Here is a 24,237-nt window from a genome sequence, read left to right on the forward strand (position 1 = left end):
ATCAGCATCCAAGGCTGCACTCTCCACCTCTCAAAGCCAGTCAGGAACCTCGGCGTTTTGTTCGACCCTGAGCTGTCCTTTCTCCCTCACATCCGCACCACAACTGGCACCGCCTTCCATCACCTCCGGAATATCGCCAGATTACGGCACTACCTCACCCCTCACGCTGCTGAAACCCTGGTTCACGCCTTTGTCACCTCAAGGCTGGACTATGGGAACTCTCTCCTCGCCGGCCTTCCCGGCACCTCCCTCCACAAGCTGCAGGTCATTCAGAACTCTGCAGCTCGTGTACTGTCCCGCACCAGGCTTCGGGACCACATCACTCCTACCCTCGCTCGCCTCCACTGGCTCCCCATCCCCCAGAGGATTGATTTCAAGATCCTCATCCTCACCTACAAGGCCATTCACGGCCTTGCTCCCTCCTACCTCTCCAACCTACTATCCCCCTACCTACCTGCCCGTAACCTCCGTTCCTCTGGCTCCGGTCTGCTCCACGTCCCCCGCCCCAACCGCCCTACTATCGGTGGTCGGGCCTTCAGCCTCTCAGCCCCGAGGCTCTGGAACTCCATCCCCCAGTGCCTTCGCCTTGCTTCCTCCCTTTCCTCCTTCAAGGCCGGTCTCAAAACCTTTCTCTTTGACCGTGCCTTCAGCTCCCCTCTCGACTCTCTTCCTCCTCCTCGCTCCCTCCCTTCCCTCCCCTCACCCTGACCATTTCCCCCTCCTCTCTCCCTCCCTTCCCTCCCCTCACCCTGACCATTTCCCCCCTGCTCGGGTCATGACCCAACTGTGCAGCGCCTTGGGACGTCCTCCTGACGTGAAAGGCGCTCTATAAATGGAATCTTGTTGTTGTTGTTGTTGTTGTTCAGACTTCCAGGAGAGAAGACGTTGACGGGAGCCAATGATTATGGCTTCTGTCTTGCCAACATTCAGCTGCAGGAAATTTGTGCTTATTCCATTTTTTGGGGGCTATTTCATATATCGAGTGCACTGAGAGGCAAAGGAAATGTTGCAATCTCTCGTTTCACTTGAGGTTCTCTAATTTGCTGGGCTTGTAATAATAATTCTAATAATAATAATCCTTGCATTTGATATACTGCTTATAATGTTAAAATGTTTCAAAGTGCTTCACAGGTAATTGCTCTCAAGTTTAGAGACTGTGTCTTGGCAGGTAAACATGGCAGCCAATTTCCACACAGCATCCACCCATGAAGTGATTGATCAATTGATCTTGATGTTGTTAGCCAAGTTATTGAAAATCAATAATCTATTTCCAAACAGTTATCCACACTTCCTATCAACAACAAATTACATTTGTATAGTGCTTTTTATATCTGGACATTTAACATTGCGTTAACATTACAATAAAATCGCAAGGACCTGAATTTTCTTCCCTCTCAATCATCTTTTCTCCAATGAAACGTATTGCTTTTCGAGATGCTTTTGATGATAGTCTTAAATCCTGGAATCATTCTCACACTTTCTGAACTCTCACAATAATGGGATGCAAATACATTATAATAATTAAAAACGTGATTTCTGCCCATGTAAAGAGATGATACTCTTGCTGGAGAAAGACTTCTGACAACAAAGTCTATGTTGAGAAAAAATTGCCTATCTGGAAAAATCTTTATATCTAGAAAAGTAAGAGAAAGCTGAATCAGATTCTATATAGAGCAGACTTTAAAAGGGGCAGAGATCTCCTCTCAAGTGGATAGGTGACCAATCCAGCATATGTGAAATGGAGCAACATTTTATTTTAACAAAGGAAAGAACAAAGGATAATATTAATGTTAGTTTCTACTTTATTGGAATATTCTGCACTATATTGTATGGTAGATGTAAAGAATGTGGAGATGGCACTCACTGACAGATGAGCCCAACATTTATGTGGAAACAACAACCTAGCAGTAAGAAGAAAATTGGTTGTTTAGTCGATTGGTGAATTACTATTCCAGGGGTAATAATTCCTTAAAAAAATTTTTTTTAAAATTGGTCACTTCAATCCACGACTGTTTGTGGGCACTGCTGTGCACAAAGGCTGCCGCGTTTCACCACAAAATATACAGCCAATTCACTTTACAGTATTTTCTGTGAAGCGCTTTGAGACGTCTCGAAGGTGTGATAAGGCACTATATCAAGGATTATTGTTATTATTAAGAAAAATCAGGTCACCCCTTAGCAACAAGTTAAAGAGTCTTAATTAAAGAGTTTGTTTCTGCAGAATGGTATACAATACAGGTAGTGGTGCAGGGAGGGGATTGCAATTAGGGGACAAAACAATAAGAGTCAGAGGTTAGATATAAATAAAACATAAGAGAAACAGCAGAGAATTCATGACAACGTGCAACAATCTGCCTTGGTACGATTTCATTTTCATTTGGTCGTGAACATTAGCAAAGTTGACATTGCAGATTGAATCAGGCTTAGCTAGTTGCCATGAGTTATTACCTCCCTGAACGTATTGAAAAGACCGGTTCCTTTGTTAATGCCTACTATAGTATTAGCACTCAGGCAGCAAAGGGTCATATACAGGTGAGGCTTGTATAAGCATTGAACGCCCGCATGAAAGATCAAGCAAATAACGCAACAATTTTAATATGAAATACAAGAATGTAGACAACGCTTTTGTTCACACGTTGACTGGCATTTAAATGGCCATGGAAACCTGATCTGTAAGTTTTAAGTTTCGTTGCTTATTCCCTTTCATGCACAGCTTCTCGAAGCCTTTAATATCAAATACTTTTTATTTTCACAGGCAAGTGGTTCTCTGCTATTGGGAACAAAACTGCTTATTTTACATTTGCATACAGTGGCTTGTCTGTAAAGTTACTGTCGCCAACACCACCTGATGAGGTAATTCACTGATCAGAGCTCCCATTATCCTCCATTTTCAGCCTCGAACCTATTTAAGGTCAATGATATACTGTCCTGTTTTTGAGTGATGTCAGCAATTCTATGTGAAGTTCCATGATGCATAAATGTCTTCATCAGATAACTGAACAGACTGACTGCCTTTAGATGGATCCCAGAATCCATTCATCTACTGACAACTGGAAGTATTTTTGGAGACGTGATGGAGGTTGGAGCGTGGGGGAGGGGAAGAGGGGAATATTTTAAAATTTTATCTGCCCAAATATGAAGTGGTTCAATACTTATAAAATGTAAACTTTAACTTTGTACTTTTCTTTGTTCAGTTCATCCCATGGATCTTTCGATGGATGCCCCTAAGCCAGACCAGGAGGAAGGACAGTGAAGCAGTGCCTGAGACTCCAATCTCTCCTGTTCTTCTTTGTGCAGATAAGCATTCAGTCAGCCTTTCAGTGTATCTGGCCACACTCTTTTGGAACTCCATCCCAGAGATCTTATGACTCACCGCTTCCCTCGCCTCCTTCAAGGTCTGCCTCAAGACCTTCCTCTTTGGCTGCGCTTTCAGCCTTCTTCTCCCCCCACCACCCCGCCCCCTCGATCCCAAACCCCAGCTCAGGTACAAGCCTTAAGACTGTCCAGCGTCTTGGGATATCCTTCTGACATGAAAGGCGCTATATAAATGTAATTTTGTATTGTATTGTATATAAATGTAAATTTGCAGTTGTAAGAAAGAACTTGCATTTTATAACGCCTTAACATGTTGAAATGTTTCAAAGTCCTTTACAGGTAATCACTATCAAAGTGTTTTTATGGGCAACTAAAAAATTGTTCCTACTAGCATTTTGTTCGACTCTCGACTTTCCTTTAAGTCGGGTTCTGGCCTTCTTTGCTTTACTTCATCTGCACAATATCATCTTCCTCCACAACGACCTCACTCCTAAAACAGATAAAAGCCTCACTCAAACCTTTGTTACCTCCAGACTCAGCTTTTTCCAATGCCCTGCTCACCAGCCCCCAGCTCTATCCTCCACAAGCTCCAGCTCATGCAGACTTCCACAGCCCATCTTCTCTCCTTCACTAAACTCCACAAGCCCTTCACACCCATCCTCGTATGGCTTCACTGGCTCTATATCAGTCAGTTCCAGTGGAAAGCCTCTCTGTTTGACTGCACCATAAACCGCCTCTCCCCTATTCTGTGCCCCCTCTCACTCCCAGGTCCATCTTTGTAAGATTCACTTTCACTATAGTGTAAAATACTCCTGTTAGTGCTTTGTGTGCAGCTGTTCACATTCGCATGAAGTTGCTAGGATTTCATTATCTGAGGGTCTCTAACAACCTCTTGTGCAGCTTTTTACATATGCACAACATTTTTTGCTGCTATCTTGCAGGCCTGCATCCAACTTTTACATTGGGGCCTGTGAGGATAAACAGACATGCGGATAAACAATTCTGTGGAGTCCTGTAGCTCAGTGGTTAGAGCACTCGCTTTGCAAGTGAGAGACCTAAGTTCAATTCCAGGCAGAGGGTGAAACCTTGGGCAAGTTTCCTTACTCCACACAGAGCCTAATAATAATCCCTCCAAAACCCAAAACAATAATAAATTGGTCATTTTCAATCTACGACTGTTTGTGGGACATTGCTGTGTGCAATTGGCTGCCGCGTTCGCCCACAAATATATAGTCAATTCACTTTACAGTGTGTTCTGTGAAGCGCTTTGGGACATCCTCCCGACGTGAAAAGCGCTATATCAAATGCAAGGATTATTATTATTATTATTATTATTATTAAACAGTGCACGATTAAAACAGACATGAGGATTAACAGCATTGCAGTTGCACTGTACTTTGGTAACATGTTACAGAGACAACACTAACATTTCAGTTAATGTCACAAATAAAATAAATTATTTGCAACTTCCCACATTCATAACGGAATGTTACAAGCGTAGCAGACAGACCAGTCAGTAGTCAGAAGGAAAAAGTCAAAATCTCTTTATTTTACAATTTTGTTTCTCTGTACTGTGCTCCAGTGTTCTTTCTGCATGTTAATAAATAGCATACATTTTAAAAAAAACTCCAGTGTCTATTTTCCTGCCATAAAATAAAAAAAGTCCAGTTTTTAAAATGTTCTGCCTTGAATAAAATTGCTTTAACCTTTTTAAACAAAAACAATTCTGAAATAGTGTAGAAGAACTTACTACAGCCTATAGTCATAATATACAAATGGGAACTGTTCTGACAGTTTTTGCCTTAGACAATTGAAGCCAAATCTACAATATTATTGTCAAAATATTCACATGTACCCAAACAAATAAAAGAAGATTGGTTGGCAGACCTGACAAAAGACTCTACCCACATCTCACATGAACCAGCAGGTGTGCCTAAACTGAAAGTGACCCACACAATACCTATGGTATTTAACACAAAAGTTCAAGTAGCTTTAAGCTAAGTACAGAACTTGGATTGATTTCTAAACTTTTCTTATTTTAGAAGTTACACATTCATATTTTCTTGCTCTTAAAAAGTCTTATTTTAATAGAAAAAATGTTGACTTTACAATATAAACACACCAAATTCAAATAAAATTGTGTAATCTTCTTGCCTTTATAAAAGTCTGAAGATTTACTTATTCAGCAAACTGCTTGTAATCAAATTAATAAAACAAATCAAGACCAATTAAGCATATACAAATGAGTTCTTCAGAAGTATCAACATACAAAATATATAAAACTATCTACACATTTTAGAATTTTGTTGTACAAAAGGCATTCATTTTAAGACTATCCCCTTTTCCCACCCCGATTCCATCCCAAGGCAAGTGATGAGATGGAAGGACATTGAATCTCAGAGAGACACACACTTCCATCGATGTGTACGACGTATCCTGTGGAATTCTGTATCCCGTTAAAGTCGTTCCAAGATTTGCCGTTGAGGCACAGTCTTACTTTATCGTGCTTTTTAATGTAAATATGTCAGACCGGTTCATCTCAGGAGGACTGAATATAAGGCAGTGGAAGCACTCAGGGATTTGGCTTGAGGGCTGGTATCCAGTTAGTCCACAATCAGTTTAGCTGCATAGTGGTTGGATGTCCTTTCTTATATTTTTGGCACACGTTAAATATGTCCCTTGCAAGTCACATGTACCCGACCTTCCAATTTCATCCTCATGTAGTTTTCTCCATTCGTGAGCCTTGTTTCCCTTTTTGCTGCTGTTGGCTGGAAGTAAATCTTATTCATTCAAGTGCAGCAGAGCGGTCTGTGGGACACGGAAAGTGACATCGGCTTGATGAGAGGTCTCAGGATTCCAGTCGCTTTTCTGATATCCTGATGGGTCAGATTGAGGTTTCGTTACTTCCTCTGGACGCAAGAGCAGGGAGGAAGGGGAAACATGCAGAATCATGGTTACGTGATGATTAACAGGGGAGATCAAAAGAAATAGATTACACAGAGGTTAGCATATTAGCATGCAGTTTCTAATCACAGTGCTAAAGAAATAATGGACAAAATTATATTGTCTCATTTTTCATTGAAAATAATAATGTTAGTAGATGCAATGTACAACAGTAACACAGTGTTAAGTTACTTACAAACAAAGTAAAAAATAAAATTCCAGTGTTTGCCAATTTTAGCAACGGATTTGGATGAAATTAAACAGGGGTGGAAATTTGGGGGCAATAAAGTTTTACTGCTGCTCTCAGTTTCCTTGTTTTGGGGAAAAAAAGGTAAAGGTGAAAAAGGACACTGATCACACAAGGGCCATAAAAGAACTACAGCAGCATTGCACACCTGAGAAAGCACATTGCAAAGTGAGGCTTTAACAGCAGATCACACCTGGAATTTGCAATTCTAATGAAGGGTAAAGTTTAGAAATATCATGAAAGCAGTGAAAGAAAAGAATAGTAGAGACATTTTCTGCACAACCGTATGTGTTATGGTCATTAGTGGATACACTGCAGGCGAACAGAAGAGGACCAAGGTCACTAAAGGCACAACAATTCTCAGTAGGTACGATGTAAGGCAGCAATACCTTTTGCAATAAGAACACTGCACAAGGAGGCTAAGCATTTACTGCACAACAGCTACTTGCACAAGTTTGCACAAAAGTTGGATTCGCAGTGTTGCATTTGAGCTACAAAATCGGGATTCTACAGCTGGAGTACCAGGGTTTCAGATGTAATGAGCTAAGTGGCTGTTCAGCTGCTAAAATATTATTAGTGACTATGTTTCCTTAACACCAACAAAATCACAATCGATGAATAGCATTTGAAGGTAGCCACTCATTTTTGTTAATCAGCTTTTGTACCGATTTAAACATAAAGGAATTTCAGGATTTACAAAACCACAAAACTCCACATTTCAGATTTGATGCATTTTTCTACAGATAAGTCATTTTAATATACAGTACAGTGAGGTGACAGTGCAAAGTAATATTAGTTGTCATTTGCATATACCTTGATTCTTACTTTAACAAAAGGTTGCCTTGTGTCAATTGATATTTCAGTCTAAATCTGGTTTCAGATTAGATTTCCTAAAATTGCCGTCTATGGAATCAAGTTGGTTTATAACTGAGGGTCTTTCAGTTTTGTGAAGCAGTTCCAGCCCATTTGTGCGAGTGATGCACATTTATATACACTTGTAACAAAAGCTTTTGCAATGTCCTGCATCACAGGTGCAGCAGCCTATAATTTACTTCTGAGTTTTAAAGATCACGTCACAGACCCTGGCTTCAGTGATTACAACTCTAGACAAATGTCTGATTGTGATTTACTGCTGTGCCAAGGTTTCTGAATTATTAAAATTTCAGTTAATAAAACAAACCGATCACAACACCTGCATTTTATCTTTATTGCTTGTGAGTCAGGTCATGTGGCACTTGAGCTCTGGGTCCTTCACATTCCTGAGTTTACCTATGAGGTGGAAATATCTCACATTTTCTAAGGATTTTTGAGTGGAATTTTTTTTAAGTCTGTAAGATCACTAACCTGTGAGATCACTAACCAGTGAAATCACAGTAATGGGGGAAAACTAATAAAAAAAAACACCAATTACTTTTGTGGACGTTACATTTTATCACTTTTATGGTGAGCGTGTCACTGTTAGAGCATAAAACGTTTCTAATTTTTGCACCCTGTACCAAGCATCCACACACCAGGTACAGCATTGACGAGGTAGAGTTTTGCCCTGGGAACTTGGGCTACCGTAAGGTAAAACTGCACAGACATTTCACTTAAACCGTCATTTAAACATGAGAAAGAAGCGATTGGTAAAAGAGAGGGGATTAAGAGGTGGGAGCTCATAAGCAGTATAAACACGGCACATAGTAGTTGGTCCGAATGACCTATTTCCATGCTGCAATAGTCTATGTAACTCTATGTAATTTAACCTTCAAGTTACAGGAGATGATCATCTCATCAATCTGGGATGGATTTCAACGGAGGGGTGACAGGACACTGAACATACTGCACTTTGCTAATTTTTTTAAATAGAACAGCTCAGGTTACATTATGTAAAACAAATTCTCAGTCGCACCAAAGACAGTGAGTATTCCTGTGCTCACTGAACTCCTGAGAAAGGTCTCTTAATTTCCTTTTACTTTTGGCGCTCATTACTGACAGCTCTTTGACACGTGGGAAGGGACAGCAATTCACTGCTTCAAGCTGAAATCATAGTAAAGGCAAAGTTTAATTTTTAAAAAGTGTTTTGTCTGGAATGAAGTGAGGGGCTATATGCTTTTTAGTACAGACAGGATTCACTCTGTGTTCAGTTGGCTGATTTTAACAGAAGCGCGTGTGAGCACAAGCGACCTCTGTGTCCCCATGCCAGCAAGAGTCAGGGATGCCTCTGATCACTCCTTCAGAGGTGGACCAAAGCAAGGGGAAGTTCGCACCTTCAGGAGAGGAGAACTATACCGCGGGGTGAATGCTGGACCATAACTCAGGGTGAAGGTGAGACCAAGTAGAATGTAAAGAAACACCAACAACAACTTCAGAAAAACATTTCAATCAATCTAGCTCATGCAACTAAAATCAAGAAAGGGGTAAGTGTTTTTTTAAAAAAAAGAACAATAGATCAACTGTGCCTGTTAATGTGCTACTTTACCGTAAAGGTTAAGCACGCATTACCTGCCACCAAATACTCAAAAACTAAGTGTCCAATTTAAAACAGACTAGCTACTACATGAAGAAAGCTAGAGGGCAATTTCTGGGCTTTAATTTCAACCCATTCAGTTTCAGGAATGTAATGCCTGTGAACTATTCTGGCATGTCTAATCATACACCTCCTGTAGGCATCATCAATACTGGAGGTTACCTCATGCTTCAAAGGTGATTCAACAGAAAGTCCCTTCAGGTGCTTGGCTGAGTGTTTTTTTTCTGTTTTATTACTGTTACTTATATGATCCATCATTAGGTATGAAATGTGGGCAGTGTGATTAAGCACTGGGCCAAACAATTCATATTAACAAAGAACTGGTTGGTGTTGGAGGACTGTGGATAGTGCTGTATTTCAATGCTCCTTCAGAGGATAGCAGCTGAACATGCTTTCAGTTAAGTGAAGCGACACTGAAACATGCACTTTGGGTTCACAGCAATTGCAGTGCAGAAATTATCGGCCAGTTTCCAACCAACCCATTGTGCTGCAGGGATTGGAAGACATACAATTCATGATCACTAGCCAACAACTGGAAAAATCTTCATTATCCTGAACAGTGCAGCTCACTTTATTCAAATAATGCCCGCCGACATCTCCTCAGCAATAAGGAAGCATGGAACATGAAAAGCCCATTCAGGCCATAGTTATTATCACAATCCAACCCATTTTTATCTCTTGAGGGAAACTTCCACCTAATTTCTCTCCAACTCTGAAAGGGAATTTTTAATTATTAACCAGAATATCCATCAATTCAAACATCCACCATTCCACTCTGGCCCAAACCCAAATCAATTGCTTTTGAATATTAGAAGCCTAGGCCACAGTCCCACTTCAATCTTCTTTTCTCAGTGAAAATAAATTCAACCCTGGATCCCTGAATCATTCTTTTTGGATGCTCTGTGATGCATTGCCATGCTGAATCATTTTCAGAATGTAGTTTCACACAATGCAACAGAAAAATAAAAAAAACCTCATCATCACAAATTTGGAAAGAAAAGACTAACACTCTATTAAACGCATCAATGGTTATTGCTGATCAACAAGTGGAGGTTGTTGATGAGAGAGTATAACACAAACCTCAAATGGGGATAAGGAGATGCTGAAGGAGACGTTTGAATTCTTTTAGCATCAGGAAAATAATAAGTACATGGGGGGTGGGGCAAAGTATTGACTGAGGCTCTTAGCATCATAGAAACACAGAATCAAAATAAAGAGGTAAGAAATGTTTCCTGTTTTCCAAACATAGACCTGCTAGGCAGAAGAGTGGCATGATCAATAAGAGGTGTCAGAGTAGCAATTTGAAAGGTGGATGCAACAGCAGGTGTCAGACAGCAAAATTTAATTAGCAACTGCTATCAGCAGCCAACTCCAAATGAGAGTTGTTTAGGTATGTACGAGAGGCTGCAGGGAAGTGTAACACGATCAGCATAGGGAATATCACCCTAGAGGTAAAGCAGGCAGATTGAAGAGGTGCTCAGAAATATGGAATGTCTGCTACCTCCTGTATTGAGTGTATCTGAGGGCTGAGCGAGATCAACAGTTCTTTAATGTGTGGATACTTACTCTGAATCAGAGGTGTCCCCATTGACAGTGCCCGTTCTAATACTCATAGGTATAGATGCCATCCCATTTAACTGGTCTCGAGACTGTGGTCTGATCGGCTGCTTTATCACTATGCCTGTGCCCGTGGCTGAACGGGTTCCGTCGCTGGACCCTAATGAGGAGGTCCGGGAGGAGACTGTTGCTGTTTTACAATTTGAGAGTTCATTATGTATTCGATTTATCCTATTTTCTTTCAATGGTGGTGGGTAAGTGACTTTATTTTTAAGGATACCTGTCATGAAAGAGAATTACAAAAATTAATTCTGCAGTTTACAAGAGTTTGTTTCAAGTATGTGTTATCTATTATACACAAGTGATTTATATTGAATGTAATAAGCATCAATTTGTGCCAGGAGTTAAAAGAGCTACCTACGCTGGTGGCGGAAATCCAACTTATTTTCTCCGAGCTTATTTTCTCTTTGCTGCTTCACCAAACCTCACCCTACAACTCATGTTAAGGGAGTTGCCACTTGAACCCATTTATATTATTCGCTTAAATAATCTTCCCTCATAATGCATTCATCAAAATTATTACCCATTGTACATAAAGGTTCTACCTGCCATCTCTTCTTCCTGCTAACTTCCACATCTGTCATTTGTGCTCCTGGAATATAAACTCTTCACAATTCAACAGCAACAACAACAACATTACATTTGTATTGCGCTATTCACATCAGGAGGACGTCCCAAGGCGCTGGACAGACAGAGTTACGAACCCGAGCTGAGGGTTGGGGTGGGGGACAGGGCAGGGGTGGGAAGCAGAGAGATCGAAAGCACGGTCGAAGAGGAGGGTCTTGAGATGGGTCTTGAAGGTGGCGAGGAAGGGTGCGAGATGGAGGGACTGCGGGATGGAGTTCCAGAGGGTGGGTGCAGAGTGGCAAAAGACCCGCCCATAGATAGTGGGACGAGCGAGGCAGGGGACGTGAAGCAGGCTGAAGCCCGCTGAGCGAAGGGAGCAAACAGGGTGGTAGGGGGTTAGGAGGTCGAAGAGGTAGGAGGGAGCAAGACGGTGGAGGGCTTTGAAGATGAGGACCAGGATCTTGAACTGTATCCTCTGTGTGATGGTAAGCCATGGAGTTGGGCAAGGATGGGGTTAATAGAGTCACGGAGCCTGGTGCGGGAGAGGACAAGGACTGCAGAGTTCTGGATGATCTGCAGCCTGTGGAGGGAGGAGTTGGGGAGGCCAACAAGCAGTGCCTTTGCATAGTCGAGCCTCAATGTAATGAAGGCGTGTATGAGGGTTTTGGCGGCCTGCGGTGTGAGACAGTGGCGGAGCCGGGCAATGTTGTGGAAGTGGGGGAAGGCAGAGCGTGTCATGGCGCAGATGTGGGGTAGAAAGGATAGTTGAGACTCCAAGGATCCCAACTAGCTTAGCAAGGTGGAGTGTGCAACCATGGATGGTGATGCTGTCAGCGCCTGAGGTGAGGAGGCGCTCATGGTAGCCAATCAGGAGAGCCTCGGGTCTTGTTGACTTTCAACTGAAGAAAGTTAGCTCTTATCCAGGACTTGATGTCTGACAGACATTCTGTCAGGACAGCAGTGGTCCTTGAGTTAAGGATGGAGGCAGAGAGATAGAATTGGGTGTCATCCGCATACATGTGGAAGTTGATCCCATGTCTGTGGATGATGTCACCAAGAGGGAGCATATAGATATTGAAGAGGAGGGGACCAAGGACAGAGCTCTGAGGAACGCCGAACGAGACGATCCGGGGGCTAGAGGAGAAGCCGTTTATTGAGATGAAGTGCAGGTGGTGTGAGAGGTACGATCTGAACCAGTCAAGGACAGCGCCATGGAGGTTGAGGTGAGAGGAGAGGCAGTGGATGAGGATAGAGTGGTCGACAGTGTCAGAAGCAGCAGAGAGGTCAAGTAGGATGAGGAGGCAGAGGGTACCCTGGTCGCAGAAGGACAGAATGTATTTTGTCACTTTGACCAGGGTGGTTTCTGTGCTGTGGAAACCCAATTGGCGAGGTTTGAGAAAGGAGTGGCGGGAGAGGAAGGAGCGAAGCAACAATTCGTTCCATGACCTTGGAGAGGAAAGGGAGGTTGGAGATGGGGTGGTAGTTAGGGAGCAGAGAAGGGTCCAGGTAGGGTTTTTTAAGGATAAGAGTGATGACAGCATTTTTTAATGGGGTGGGAACAGTACCAGAGGACAGGGAGAGGTTTATGATGTCAGTGAGTAGAGAGGCAAGGAGGTGGAGCTGGGAGGTAAGGAAAGGGGTAAGGATGGGGTCGAGGGAACAGGTGGTACTTTCATACGGGTTATGGTGGTGATGTGAGAGGGGGAGACAGGTTCAAAGTTGTGGAGGGTGGGATGGTTAGGGGCCGGGTGGGAGGAGGAGATGGGGAGGGGGTAGCAGATGCAGTGGCAGAGGCAGCTGAGCGGAATTCCTCGACTTTAGATTCGAGGAAGTCCAGCATTGCCTTACAGTTTGCGTTTGAGGTGAGGATAGGTGAGGTTTGAACAGGTGGGCGGAGGAGACGGTTCATGATGGAAAAGAGGAGCCTGGGGTTGTCTTTAACTTCCAAGATTGTCTTGGAGTAGAATGATGATTTAGCGGAGGTAAAAGTAAAGTTTTCAGGATAATAAAGGAGCTGGCAAAATAACTGCAGGTAAACCATCGAATTGTGAAGACTTTATACTAGGAGCACCAAATTACAGATGTGGAAGTTAGAAGGTTTTTAAAGAGAGAGCAATCCTAAGAACTTACAACCAACAACATCATGAAGAGCAATCAGGGCTTCATCCAGCGCAAGAAAATCATAATAAATGTTTAGCAAATACTAGAACCGAGTCAGTCACAGTACATAAAACTTCAGATTATTTTTATCCTGATTGCAAAGTTGCACAAAGTTTCCAAATTTGGAAACGTTGGACAGGAAGAGGAGGATGGCTCATTAATACATTCTAGAGATCATTTGCCGTGGTGAGCTCAATACTTGCCTTTTCTTTGTTCTGGTTGTGGATTGGAGATAGGCTGAGGACCGGGTATGCTTTCATTCTGCTGTACATCCTCCTCCTCATCCACTTTGGGAATGTCCCCACAGTGATTCATTTTATTTTCTCTGTGCAACTCGATGTTTACTTTTGTTTCCACCTTTAGTTTCTCCGCAGTCCCGTGATCTTCGCTATCACTGGCTGTGGTACATTCGGCAGGCCAATAAGGCTTAACATGATTGGGCATGCACTCAGCTGGGGAGTGGGGGAAGATGGAGAGAAGTTAAAGGTACATGTTGAATATACGTACATATGGTCTATACTTATAGAAAAGATACCACTCACAAGGATTCCAGGAACACCAGCTTTGTGCTCAAAGGAACTTTCAACACCAGTACTTACATGGGTGTAAACTAGCAACTTTTACATGTAACATTACTGTGATTCTCTAGTGTAGTCAGTAAGTACTACTACATGGGAACTATGGACCTGTCATGGAGTAACTCATTCAAATGAAGCAAGCCACAGGGATAAATGGTCCCAGATATAGAATGCCCAACTTTCTAGTTGGAAGGCATAGTTGTATTTATCAAGCACTAAAGTGGCGAGCGCTACACAGGCACGTTCCATATCAGAGCAATCAGACATCTTTGCTCTAATTCATGCTGCTGGTGTTTGGCTTACCCTTTGGTGTGCTGTGTACTGGATGTTTTTCATTGTTTTTAAGTGTTGCTTTGCTCCAGGTCGGGTCTGCTGGAAACTCATCTTCACTATCTGATGAACGACTAGAAGCATAGGAGCTGCTATGATCATCTTCCAAAGAAAGTTCACTGTCTGAATCAGAATCTGGCTCTAGAAAAAGATTAAAATATGAATTATTTGGTACAATGAAACTGTTATTGCTTTATAACAGAGCAAACATGGTAACTTGGGAAAACATTACGTTTATTGGGGAATATAAAATACAACATGAAAGACATAAATACACCTCCAGCAAACAGATGATTAAGGAAAGAGTAGGACCCTTAAGGATCCCAAAGTGACATGCTATCGATTGTCTAAGCAATGATAGATATTTTAAATTAATTATTTTTATCGGAGTTCATGAGCTGCCTTTCTTATCGGTGGAGGTAGAGTTTCCAGGACAACTGGAGCAGAGCACTGATGATGTTAAAGACACAGATGAATGGCAGGCTAAAGGAACAAGCAACAATAATAATAACTTGCATTTATACATTACTTTTCACATAAAAACAGACATCCCAAGGCACTTTACAAAATATATACTGTATTGATTAGAATTTTTACATTAGAAATTAATTGACTGTTATATGGCTAAGTGCAGCAGGGAATCTGCGGCAAAAAGCCCATAAACAACAATGAGTACAAACCATCTGTCGAGTGCATACAAGGTACTTAAGGGAAATCCACAAAATATACACTGAATCCACTTTACAGCGTATTCTGTGAAGTGCTTTGAGATGTCTCAATGACATGATAAGGTGCTACATCAAATGCAAGGATTATTAATATTATTAGCTAACAAAATTACATGTGGTTGGTATATTTAGGTGAAAATGGAAGGTATCCTTGAGGATTACAGAAGACAGAACATAATGATGAAATATAAAAAGGGGGAAAAGGTAACACTGCAGGCCAGTGAGTCTCTGACCTTTTGAAGGGAAGATATTGGAGAACTTCCTGAAAGAGGGGATAAGAGGAAAGTAACAAAGAAAATGTAGAATTATAAGAGGGAATCAGCATGACTTTATGGGAGGGAAATTGTGCATGTTAAATCTTTTGGACACTTTGAGGAAATAAGGATAGGTGGAACTGTGTGTATACTATGCATTTTGATTTTAGCAAAGCATTTGACACAGTGACACAGGTCCACAAGGTTGAGGGGATGGAATAGGGGGCATTGAATCAGAAAGCCAATGTGCAGTTGTACATGCATGGAAGCAAGTAACTAGCTGAGAGATTCAGGGATTAGTCTTTGGCCTGCTGTTACTTACAGTTTACATCATAAATTGGATGCAGAAAACTAATTGTCTTTAAGTTTGATGTGATCAAACTGGGGAGAAATAACAGGAAACAAAATTCTGTAAGATCTAAACTAAGACTAGATGGAATTTCAAACTGCTGGGATATCAATCTATTTTCAATTATTCTGCCTTACACTTTAACTCAGAATATTAAAACCATTATTTAAAATATTGATTTTGCTTTGAAGTTTTGCAGCAGGCCTTTATCAGTTGATGAAGAATCTTACCCTCAGGCTTCCTTGTTTTTTTGTGGAATATTCCGGAATCAGGTTCCGTGGGGCCAGCCTCTGCTTGACTTGATAATAAGCTCACTCTCTGAGTTTCATCCCTGTGAAAAGATGCAGAGTATTTTCCTTAGCAACGTAACATGTTCCTAATTAGCCACATTAGCAGCCAGAGGGAGCGAGATGATTCATTAAATCATGGATTGGATGACTCCTTGTACTTTGTAAATAACACAGCAGATAAAGAATTTGAAGGAAGGGTATCAGAAACAATTGTGCCTTTTGAAGATAAGTCTAATCATAGTAAAAAGGGGCAATAGTGGAGAAAAGAAAGGATTTCTATTTCTTGATCAGCATTCCTACACCAGAACAGTGAAGGTCAGATGAATTCTGCTTAGACAATCGGGACTAGTAATGCACTATGTAGAAAACCACTACGCATTATGTGCAAACACAGGCGTATTATGCATCAAATATTCACCCATCTATACAAAGGGCTCTTAATAATGTGATCAATATGGGTCTCTGCAATTTCCTTTGTAAACATTCATTACACGTGGCACATAAAACACCTGTTTTACTCATTGCATACAACAGACCTTGTTGTCAACTCAACCCAAATCACCAAATTCATATGCCTAACATATGGTGGAACTAAGATTTCTTTATTTAAAGTTCTTTATCTGGTCCTTCTGAACCATAGCTCTTTCCTTAGATCAGGTGATGCACTCTGAAAAAAACACAGCCAAACATATACAATGTTTTTAAGAGGCACTATTTTTAAAAATCAAACATTTAGAAAGAATTTATGATTAAATATTTTGGGGGAGTTGACTCACAAAAGTTACAGAGAGAAGCTGAAATCAAATATACAATCACCAGAAAGCCTCAGGACATTTGTTAGTAAATCTGTTATGCTGGGAAATATTCTCACTCAATAATATCAGAAACACTCACTATTTCAAACCATATCTTTTGGTGAGTAAAAATGATATATAAACCTTGCCAGCTTTGTCCACTCAGTAATTAATGATTTTTGGGGGGAATTTTGAAGGAGAGAAATCCCTTTAATTTGAAGATGGAGCCAAATCATCTTACCCTTTAATATACAGCAACAACCCTCAGAGTCGTCCTTTGTTTAATTTTGTTGGGAAGGATGGCACCTGCGCCTAGGATCATCCTGGATTGTAAGATACTAACTTGAGACTTAAGCCTAGAAGGTTTTGACCCTGAAGTGCAAGTGGCACTAACTGAGCCAAACTAATATGTAAGAACATTTTTAAGCCATTTAAAAAAAAATACTTTTTTTTAATGCTGGCATGGATACAAGTCATTTAATCATGTATTCCTCTAGATATAAAAAAGGGTGTTTTCCCTGGTATCCTGGCCAACAATCCTAATAAAATTGGTAATTCACTTCATATCTGTTTGTGGGTTATTGCTGTGCGCAAACTTGCTGCTATGTTTGCTTACAATTACATTATCAGTATACTTTACAGTAAATCCTTTGAAGCATTTTGAGGCATTTCAACAACATGATGAGGTGCTACATCAAATGCAAGGATTATATATTGTAAAGAAAATCTGCAAACCCTGATGATCAATGAACATTGCAATGAATTGGCACAACAGTGGCCCATTGTCACAGCCATGACAGAATTTATGGGGATTACAGTAACTTCAGGGATGCATTCATCAATTACAGAAAACATCTGAAAACTAATAGGGCAGCGATCATTTGCCTAAATGCGAAATGGAGTGCTTACACTGCAAGGAAAAGCAAACTTTCCAGTTGTAGAAGAAAAGGCATACAACAGATAAATATATGGATGTGGGGGAAGAGCCACTGCCTCCCCAGATGGTTGTGAAGAGAAACTGAATAAAATACAATTTGAAGAAACAAATAAAATCTCATCGCCAATATGGGACTGCAATGATTCTGAATATTACAGTCAGCATTAAGTAGCTGCAGGAGCCTTGAATTCAAATGCAACTACATACATGAAAAATCCTGGAGGAACAATCTCCTGACCAATTCTGCCAACTAATCCTGTAACCTCTTCAATTTCTTTCAGTTTCTTCACTGCTCAACACAGTCATACTTAGGTGTCAAGTGTAGCTCAGTGGTTAGAGCACTCGCCTCGCAAGCGAGAGACCTGGGTTCGATTCCCGGTAGAGCGAAATGTTGGGCAAGTTTCCTTATTCCACACACCTCTGTTTACCTAGCAGTAAGTAGGAGCCCGGTTGTTAGTCGATTGGCAGATTGCTTTTCCGGGGGTAATAATCCTTAAAAAAAATAATAATTTGGTTACTCAATCCACGATTGTTTGTGGGACACTGCTGTGCGCAATTGGTTGCCACGTTTCACCCACAAATATACAGTCAATTCACTTTACAGTATATTCTGTGAAGCGCTTTGGGACATCCTCCCGACGTGAAAAGCGCTATCTCAAATGCAAGGATTATTATTATTAAAAGTGCTATATCAAGTGCAAGGATTATTATCATTATTATTATTATTAAGCCCAGAGAATCTCTGAGGTGTTTTTCCACCCAATGCTGCTATTTATCAGCTATTATCAATGTTCCAAGTAAGTTCACTGAGCCTTAGGTTGTACTTAAACAGAAATTAAGTACATTTCATCAACTAATGACACCTGAACTATATTATTCCACTCAAAAGTCTTTCATGTACTACGGACCAAACCCTCTTTTTAAAGGTTTGGTTTAATAGAGCACGGGAATCAGTCAATCAGATAATAGATTAAACAGTAAATTGCAAACTTGCATCAATAAGCAAACACCAACAGTTTAATGTCTCCTTGTTAGTGTTGTGTTGTAAATCAACAATAGAGTAAGCAAAGTACATCAAGAAAGGACAATGTGATTGCTTACATTAGTAGTAAACCAGAAAAGATCAAAGCCATGCACCCGCCACCACATTACCTGAGAATATGAGCAACGAAGCTATTGTGGCTCTTGGCTGACCTGACAGTGCTCTCCATGGAGGCAGTAGATTCACCGATGGTTGTGCGATACATTCGACCTTCATCTACGTATGTATTGTTACAGTTGAGCGACCGCTGGAAAAGAGCACAGAAGTTCATTCAATCCCGTAGTGCCACTTCTTAAGATCAGCCAGTGGCTTTTTGCCATCAAGCTCATGGGTAAAGCCACAGGATCCAATTACAGCACATGATACCTGTCACTCCATGCACTGAACTGGAACTGTAAGCGGTTACCTTCAGTTCTGTGGCATACACCACCATTCAGCGCTATGAGCAGAATTGCTCAGCTCTTTTCTGATAGCTTTACAATGGTCCATAATATAACCAATTTGATAAATGAGTTTCATCAAAGTAAATCAGAATTTATAAAGATGATCACCTTTCAATTAGAATTTGTTTGCTGTTGTACTATAAACCCTGAACCATTCTATAGTTCTAATCATTTCTATGGAAATGTATCCTTTATCCACATTAAAACAATGCAGGATCATCGCTGCAGTAAAGAGAATTAAAGCTACTCAGTGACATACCTGATCCTAGTTTAATATGAAGAGCCACTGAATAGTTTTTTTCACTCTGTGTGGTTCTGTCATTATGTTGATTCACTTCTTTTAAAAACCGCTTATTTAGTGACAACATTTGAATTAGTTTAAACAAAATGTTTCTTCTTAGACCCAAATTATATGCATATTATTTGTTATAAAATGAAAACAAATAAAACTATGGAATGTGCTTACTGTAGCAGTGAATTATTGACAAATGGCTTTGGTCAGAGAGTAATTACAGAACTTCATAATTAGGCTAGGAAGGTACGACATATGTTCACTTCCACAGTAACAGGAACTTACTGATAAGACGGTGGTTCTGGTCAGGACTGTGTCATCAGGATGTGGTTTCTTTCCAGTGAATATGTTTGTTAGAGTTTTTCGAACTTCTTTGTCAAGGATACAGTGGCAGAAAAAAATGAAGAGTCCCTAAAATCAGAAAGCAGTTCATTTGGGATGAATGATAACCAACTGAAAGGTTTCTTAAAAAGAATTACAACAAGGTTCAGTGACAGTTCAGGCACCATGTAGTGTGGTACAGAACCATACATCAGGAAGATTACAGCCTTCTGAGTTAACCAATCAAGTTGAAGCATATAACTGGCCTGGTTTGGGGAATTTGAAGAGTAAATAATTCCAGGTTCCTGTTCCTACTCAAAAAAAATCAGTAACTACGAAATTCTGGAAAAGTGATAGAATCTTACAGCTCAAAAGGAGACCATTGTGCCTGTGCCGGTCCTTTGAAAGAGCTACCAACTAGTCCCTTTCCCCATAGCCTTGCAGTTTTTTCCTTTTCAAGTATACATATTCAATTCCCTTTTGAAAGTTATTATTGAATCTGCTTCCATCACCCTTTCAGGCAGTGCATTCCAGATCGTAACAACTCGCTGAGTAAAAAAATTGATCTAAGAATATTCCCTCAGAAATAATAAAACTGGCACCTTAAGCATCCACACACCTCAGAGACCAAGTGCGTAGCAATAGTCCTAGTATACTGATAGCCAACACCTACCCTATTCCTGAATGCCTCTGTAAATCAATTCATGTCACTGTAAATCAATGGGCAGTAAAGAGCAACTATTTTACTCTTCTTGCCTTATACCAATGGTTATAACATGATTAGTTTTTTAAAAAAAACTAGCCTTTGTGTCCCATTCTATAAATAGAATCCTTTGGAGGCACCAGAGGAATGTGACATTTAAACAATTCCTCACTATTTAACAGTCTGTTTAAGCATGACTTGTGGAAATATATAAATGCACAGAAGCATTAACTTTCTCTCAGCAATTGCTGGATTCTTGTGAAAGTGATCTTAATTCTATGTGGCCCCTTACCAGCTATCAAATTTAGTACCGATCAAAGGAATGCTGCTCAAGTAGTTGAGAAGGCTTAACAGTTATTAACATGTAAAACCACATAATAAATCAGTTTTCTGTAAGTGGATTGAATTATTTTTCTCATTATTTTCTCTTTCAATTGTTCTCTCTTTCTCCTCCTCTTCTAAAAATGCCTTACATGGACTCTATTCATCTCCGATACCTGGCCTTGGTTATTTATGTGTTAGCATTGACACTGAGAGGTGGCAGCCTATTCAACCAGTGAAGACATCACAGCTGGTTCAAACCAAACATGCCACTTCTAGAGGGGCATGACTAAAATGAGCNAAAAAAAACTTTGATTCTCTCAAGCCAAATTTTCCAAGGTAACAGATAACAGAAGCGATGCCTGGGCAGAAACATGAACTTTTAAATTGCCAAGTAATTGAATCAAATTTGTGTTTTTTTTTAAAAATTAAACATTTCTTAAGTATCAATATTATTTGTATTAATAATAATAACAATAATGATCCTTATATTTGGTAAAGCACCTTTCACGTCAGGAGGGAGCTTCACAACACTTCACAGAATAAACTGTAAAGTGATGTGACTTGTGTTTTGAGGGTGAAGATGTCAGCTAATTTGCACACAGCAATGTCCCACAAAGAGCCATTCTTTGAACATGCTTTCCAAAACAATATACTCCAGTGGAAATGTTTCTTAGTTCAGTGACTAACAACATGAGAGATACAGATGAGTAAGAAGGATTACAACAGGTGCCAAGCACGCCAGGCTACCATGAGTTAATGTGAGCTCTGCATGACTAAACTATGAATCAGCCTCTTCATTTCCAATATCAGAAAGCTGATTCATAACATTTCGGTTTCTCATTCATAAAATTCTATGCTGTTCATAAAATGTATAACATGGGAGATTCTCATTAGAGGAACACACTTCCTCTCCAGTCACTGGGAGGTTAAACATGCTGAAACACATAGTTTTATTCCCCAGAGGGAATGGATATTGATAGGGCTGCAGTTTTGTCATGGCAGTCGCCGGCCTTTCTCAAAGTTAATGCAGGAAATTCAAAGTGTTCTCACGAGGCAGATGCAAGCACACACATGGCCTAATTGGAACAGGGAAGTGACTAGGCTGTGTGCGCATGTGCCGGTCTCTCTCAAGGTTAATGTGGGAAATTCAAACTATTCTCGCGATGCGAGCACACAGCCTAGCCACTTCCTGCATTCACAGGTAAGGTTTTTTTTTATATTACGGCTCGATTTAGACATTGGAAATGTTGGGAAGCATGAAGAGGTACAGTTGAATTTCCCAACCCATGACTTATCCCAACATTTTCCCATAAACTGTGTCATTCATTAAATTTACCGCAACTGCTTCAAGATTTTTGACACAACAACAACACGATTACATTTGTATAGCGCCTTTCACGTCGGGAGGACATCCCAAAATGCCGGGCCAAATCTGTAGCCCTAATTATTTGGCATGGATGCAGCACAGCTCGAGCAACAATAGAGAGAGGGCTCAAACATGGATAGAAATTGTTTGTCCTGGTACACTGTCATACAACAGCTTTGATTTTACCTGTAAACAGCTGAAGATGGCAAAGAGATAATGGAATGCCATAGTATCATTATTTACAGCCATTAACCCAAGCAGCCAAGTAGCACTGATCAGCAGCAGCAACAGAAAAGCTGTCCTCAGGCTGAATCTGAAAGGAACAAAAGCTTCAGTATTGATCCACAAAACTAGACCCTTCAGTTGGCTATAGTCAATCGAGGCAGTTTCTGTAGCTGGTCATGGCACTGACTGCTAGAAAATCTATGGTTCAAAACATTCTCCTCACAGAGGGAGTTTGCTAAAGATTATCTACAGGTCTCTCTTTCTGTTTTCTTAATGGCCGTGACTTTTATGCTTTTTTTTAAATATACACCCTCGGAAAGAAAAAGTTAACCGTCTGTAAAAAGTCAAAAAAAGAAAAACAAGTTCATGTACTAGTGTCACAGAGGTGACATGACTCTGTTTTGATCAGCCGGGCCCTGCACGGAAACCCATCGCCATGCTTGAGTGACCAAACGAGACCAAAAGATCCACACAGAGACATCATCACTACATGACAGGAACATTTGCTCTATCCATTAACAATTACAGGGACTCTCTGGGGTCTAGGCTGCATAGTGCAATAAGCAAACAAACCCTTCACCTCTGGGGCTTGGGGTCAATTACATGTCAGACTGATGGGGCGAGGGTCTTATCTCTGGTGGCTGTATGGGTCCTATGCAGAGTGTACTTCAGACCAGCTCCTGGTAACAGTGGAGTAGATGATTGCCTATAATTTGCTTAAAGATTGATGCTGAGTGCTAAACGTAATTTTAATAATAATAATCTTTGCATTTGATATAGCGTCATTCAGATATCTCAAAGAGTTTCACAGAATGCATTGTGAACTAGATTGACTGTGTATTTTGTAGGCAAAATTTCATTCCTTAGCACTGATGCCCCACGGAAATATAAATCAAGAGGAACTGCAAATTGAAAAAAAATTCTCAAGTAGTGATAACATTAGATGCAGGAAACTAATCCAAAAGAAACCACAAAAGTGTATACGCATGCATAAAATCATGGAAATGTACCAAATTTCACTCAGCACCTGAAAGAGAAAGACAGGGTAATGTTTGGGTGTGACCCTTCATCAAACATTACCCCCCTTTTACCTTTCAAAAGACTTGCTTTGTAGTTTCAGGACCTCCTGATTTTATTGCACATTTCCACCAAACCCTTTTTTTTCTCTTTGCCTTATTTAGTGGTTACATGTTCATCTGATAATTTCACAAAGGCCCCACATGCTGCCTGGATCTAACCCAGTGCTCTCTCTTTCATTGCAGATTTCAAATTCGGAAATAATATTAAAAATAAACTTACGTAACACCAGTCTTTTCAAAGGATCTGTGTCTGGGCCCACAAGATGCTTTAGCAGCTAGTATAAATATGATAATGTTTACCTGAAGGAGCAGAAATTAAAATTAAAAAACTTCCGATGTATTGCGCCATACCCAGAAAATACAACTTATATATAATATATAGTGCGTCTCAGAGTGCTAAACAGTGGTGAAACAACAAAAGCAGGGGCAACAAAGTATAAGCATTGTCATCTTTGGGAATATAGATACACCCAGTTCCAACACAGACTAACTGGTGGCACAAGCAATGGAAGAGTTTGAAAGAAAGAAGGAACTTCTTTCTTTCAAGATAAAGGTTTTACATATATGTCTTGATAAGAAGAATACTCACAATGACCACTCCGCAGATGGGGCCAGCAAAACTCCAGATGAGTGTATCATGGACAGACAGCCAGCAAAAGTCAGGGTTCCCATATCCTTGTGGATCCAGCCCCATAGCCAGACCTGAAATTAACACAAGGAGTGTTTTCTGGAGTTTACCACTTCCTCTTATTAAAAGCACCCGAGCCCTAAAAATCTCATGATGTTTGCCTTATGATCTTTCTTAAAATTTAAGATTGTGCAGA

At 40.6% G+C, this 24,237-nt stretch overlaps 1 protein-coding gene across 1 annotated transcript in view; it reads right to left on the bottom strand.

The window, feature by feature from the left end:
* Positions 1–4,842: 4,842 nt before the first annotated feature.
* celsr1a (cadherin EGF LAG seven-pass G-type receptor 1a) overlaps positions 4,843–24,237 on the bottom strand; it is a 189,646-nt gene continuing 170,251 nt past the window's right edge. The window contains exons 28-37 of the mRNA XM_042335450.1: positions 24,003–24,115; positions 23,634–23,713; positions 22,296–22,422; positions 19,681–19,806; positions 18,771–18,907; positions 15,828–15,928; positions 14,240–14,407; positions 13,562–13,810; positions 10,581–10,851; positions 4,843–6,224 (exon numbers count right to left, since the gene is read on the bottom strand). Coding sequence (XP_042191384.1) covers positions 6,200–6,224; positions 10,581–10,851; positions 13,562–13,810; positions 14,240–14,407; positions 15,828–15,928; positions 18,771–18,907; positions 19,681–19,806; positions 22,296–22,422; positions 23,634–23,713; positions 24,003–24,115 — 1,397 coding nt within the window. The 3' untranslated portion in view covers positions 4,843–6,199. The remainder of the gene's footprint in view (positions 6,225–10,580; positions 10,852–13,561; positions 13,811–14,239; positions 14,408–15,827; positions 15,929–18,770; positions 18,908–19,680; positions 19,807–22,295; positions 22,423–23,633; positions 23,714–24,002; positions 24,116–24,237) is intronic.

The sequence above is a fragment of the Callorhinchus milii genome, unplaced genomic scaffold, assembly GCF_018977255.1.
Source record: "Callorhinchus milii isolate IMCB2004 unplaced genomic scaffold, IMCB_Cmil_1.0 Scaffold5, whole genome shotgun sequence".
Classification (NCBI taxonomy): domain Eukaryota; kingdom Metazoa; phylum Chordata; class Chondrichthyes; order Chimaeriformes; family Callorhinchidae; genus Callorhinchus; species Callorhinchus milii.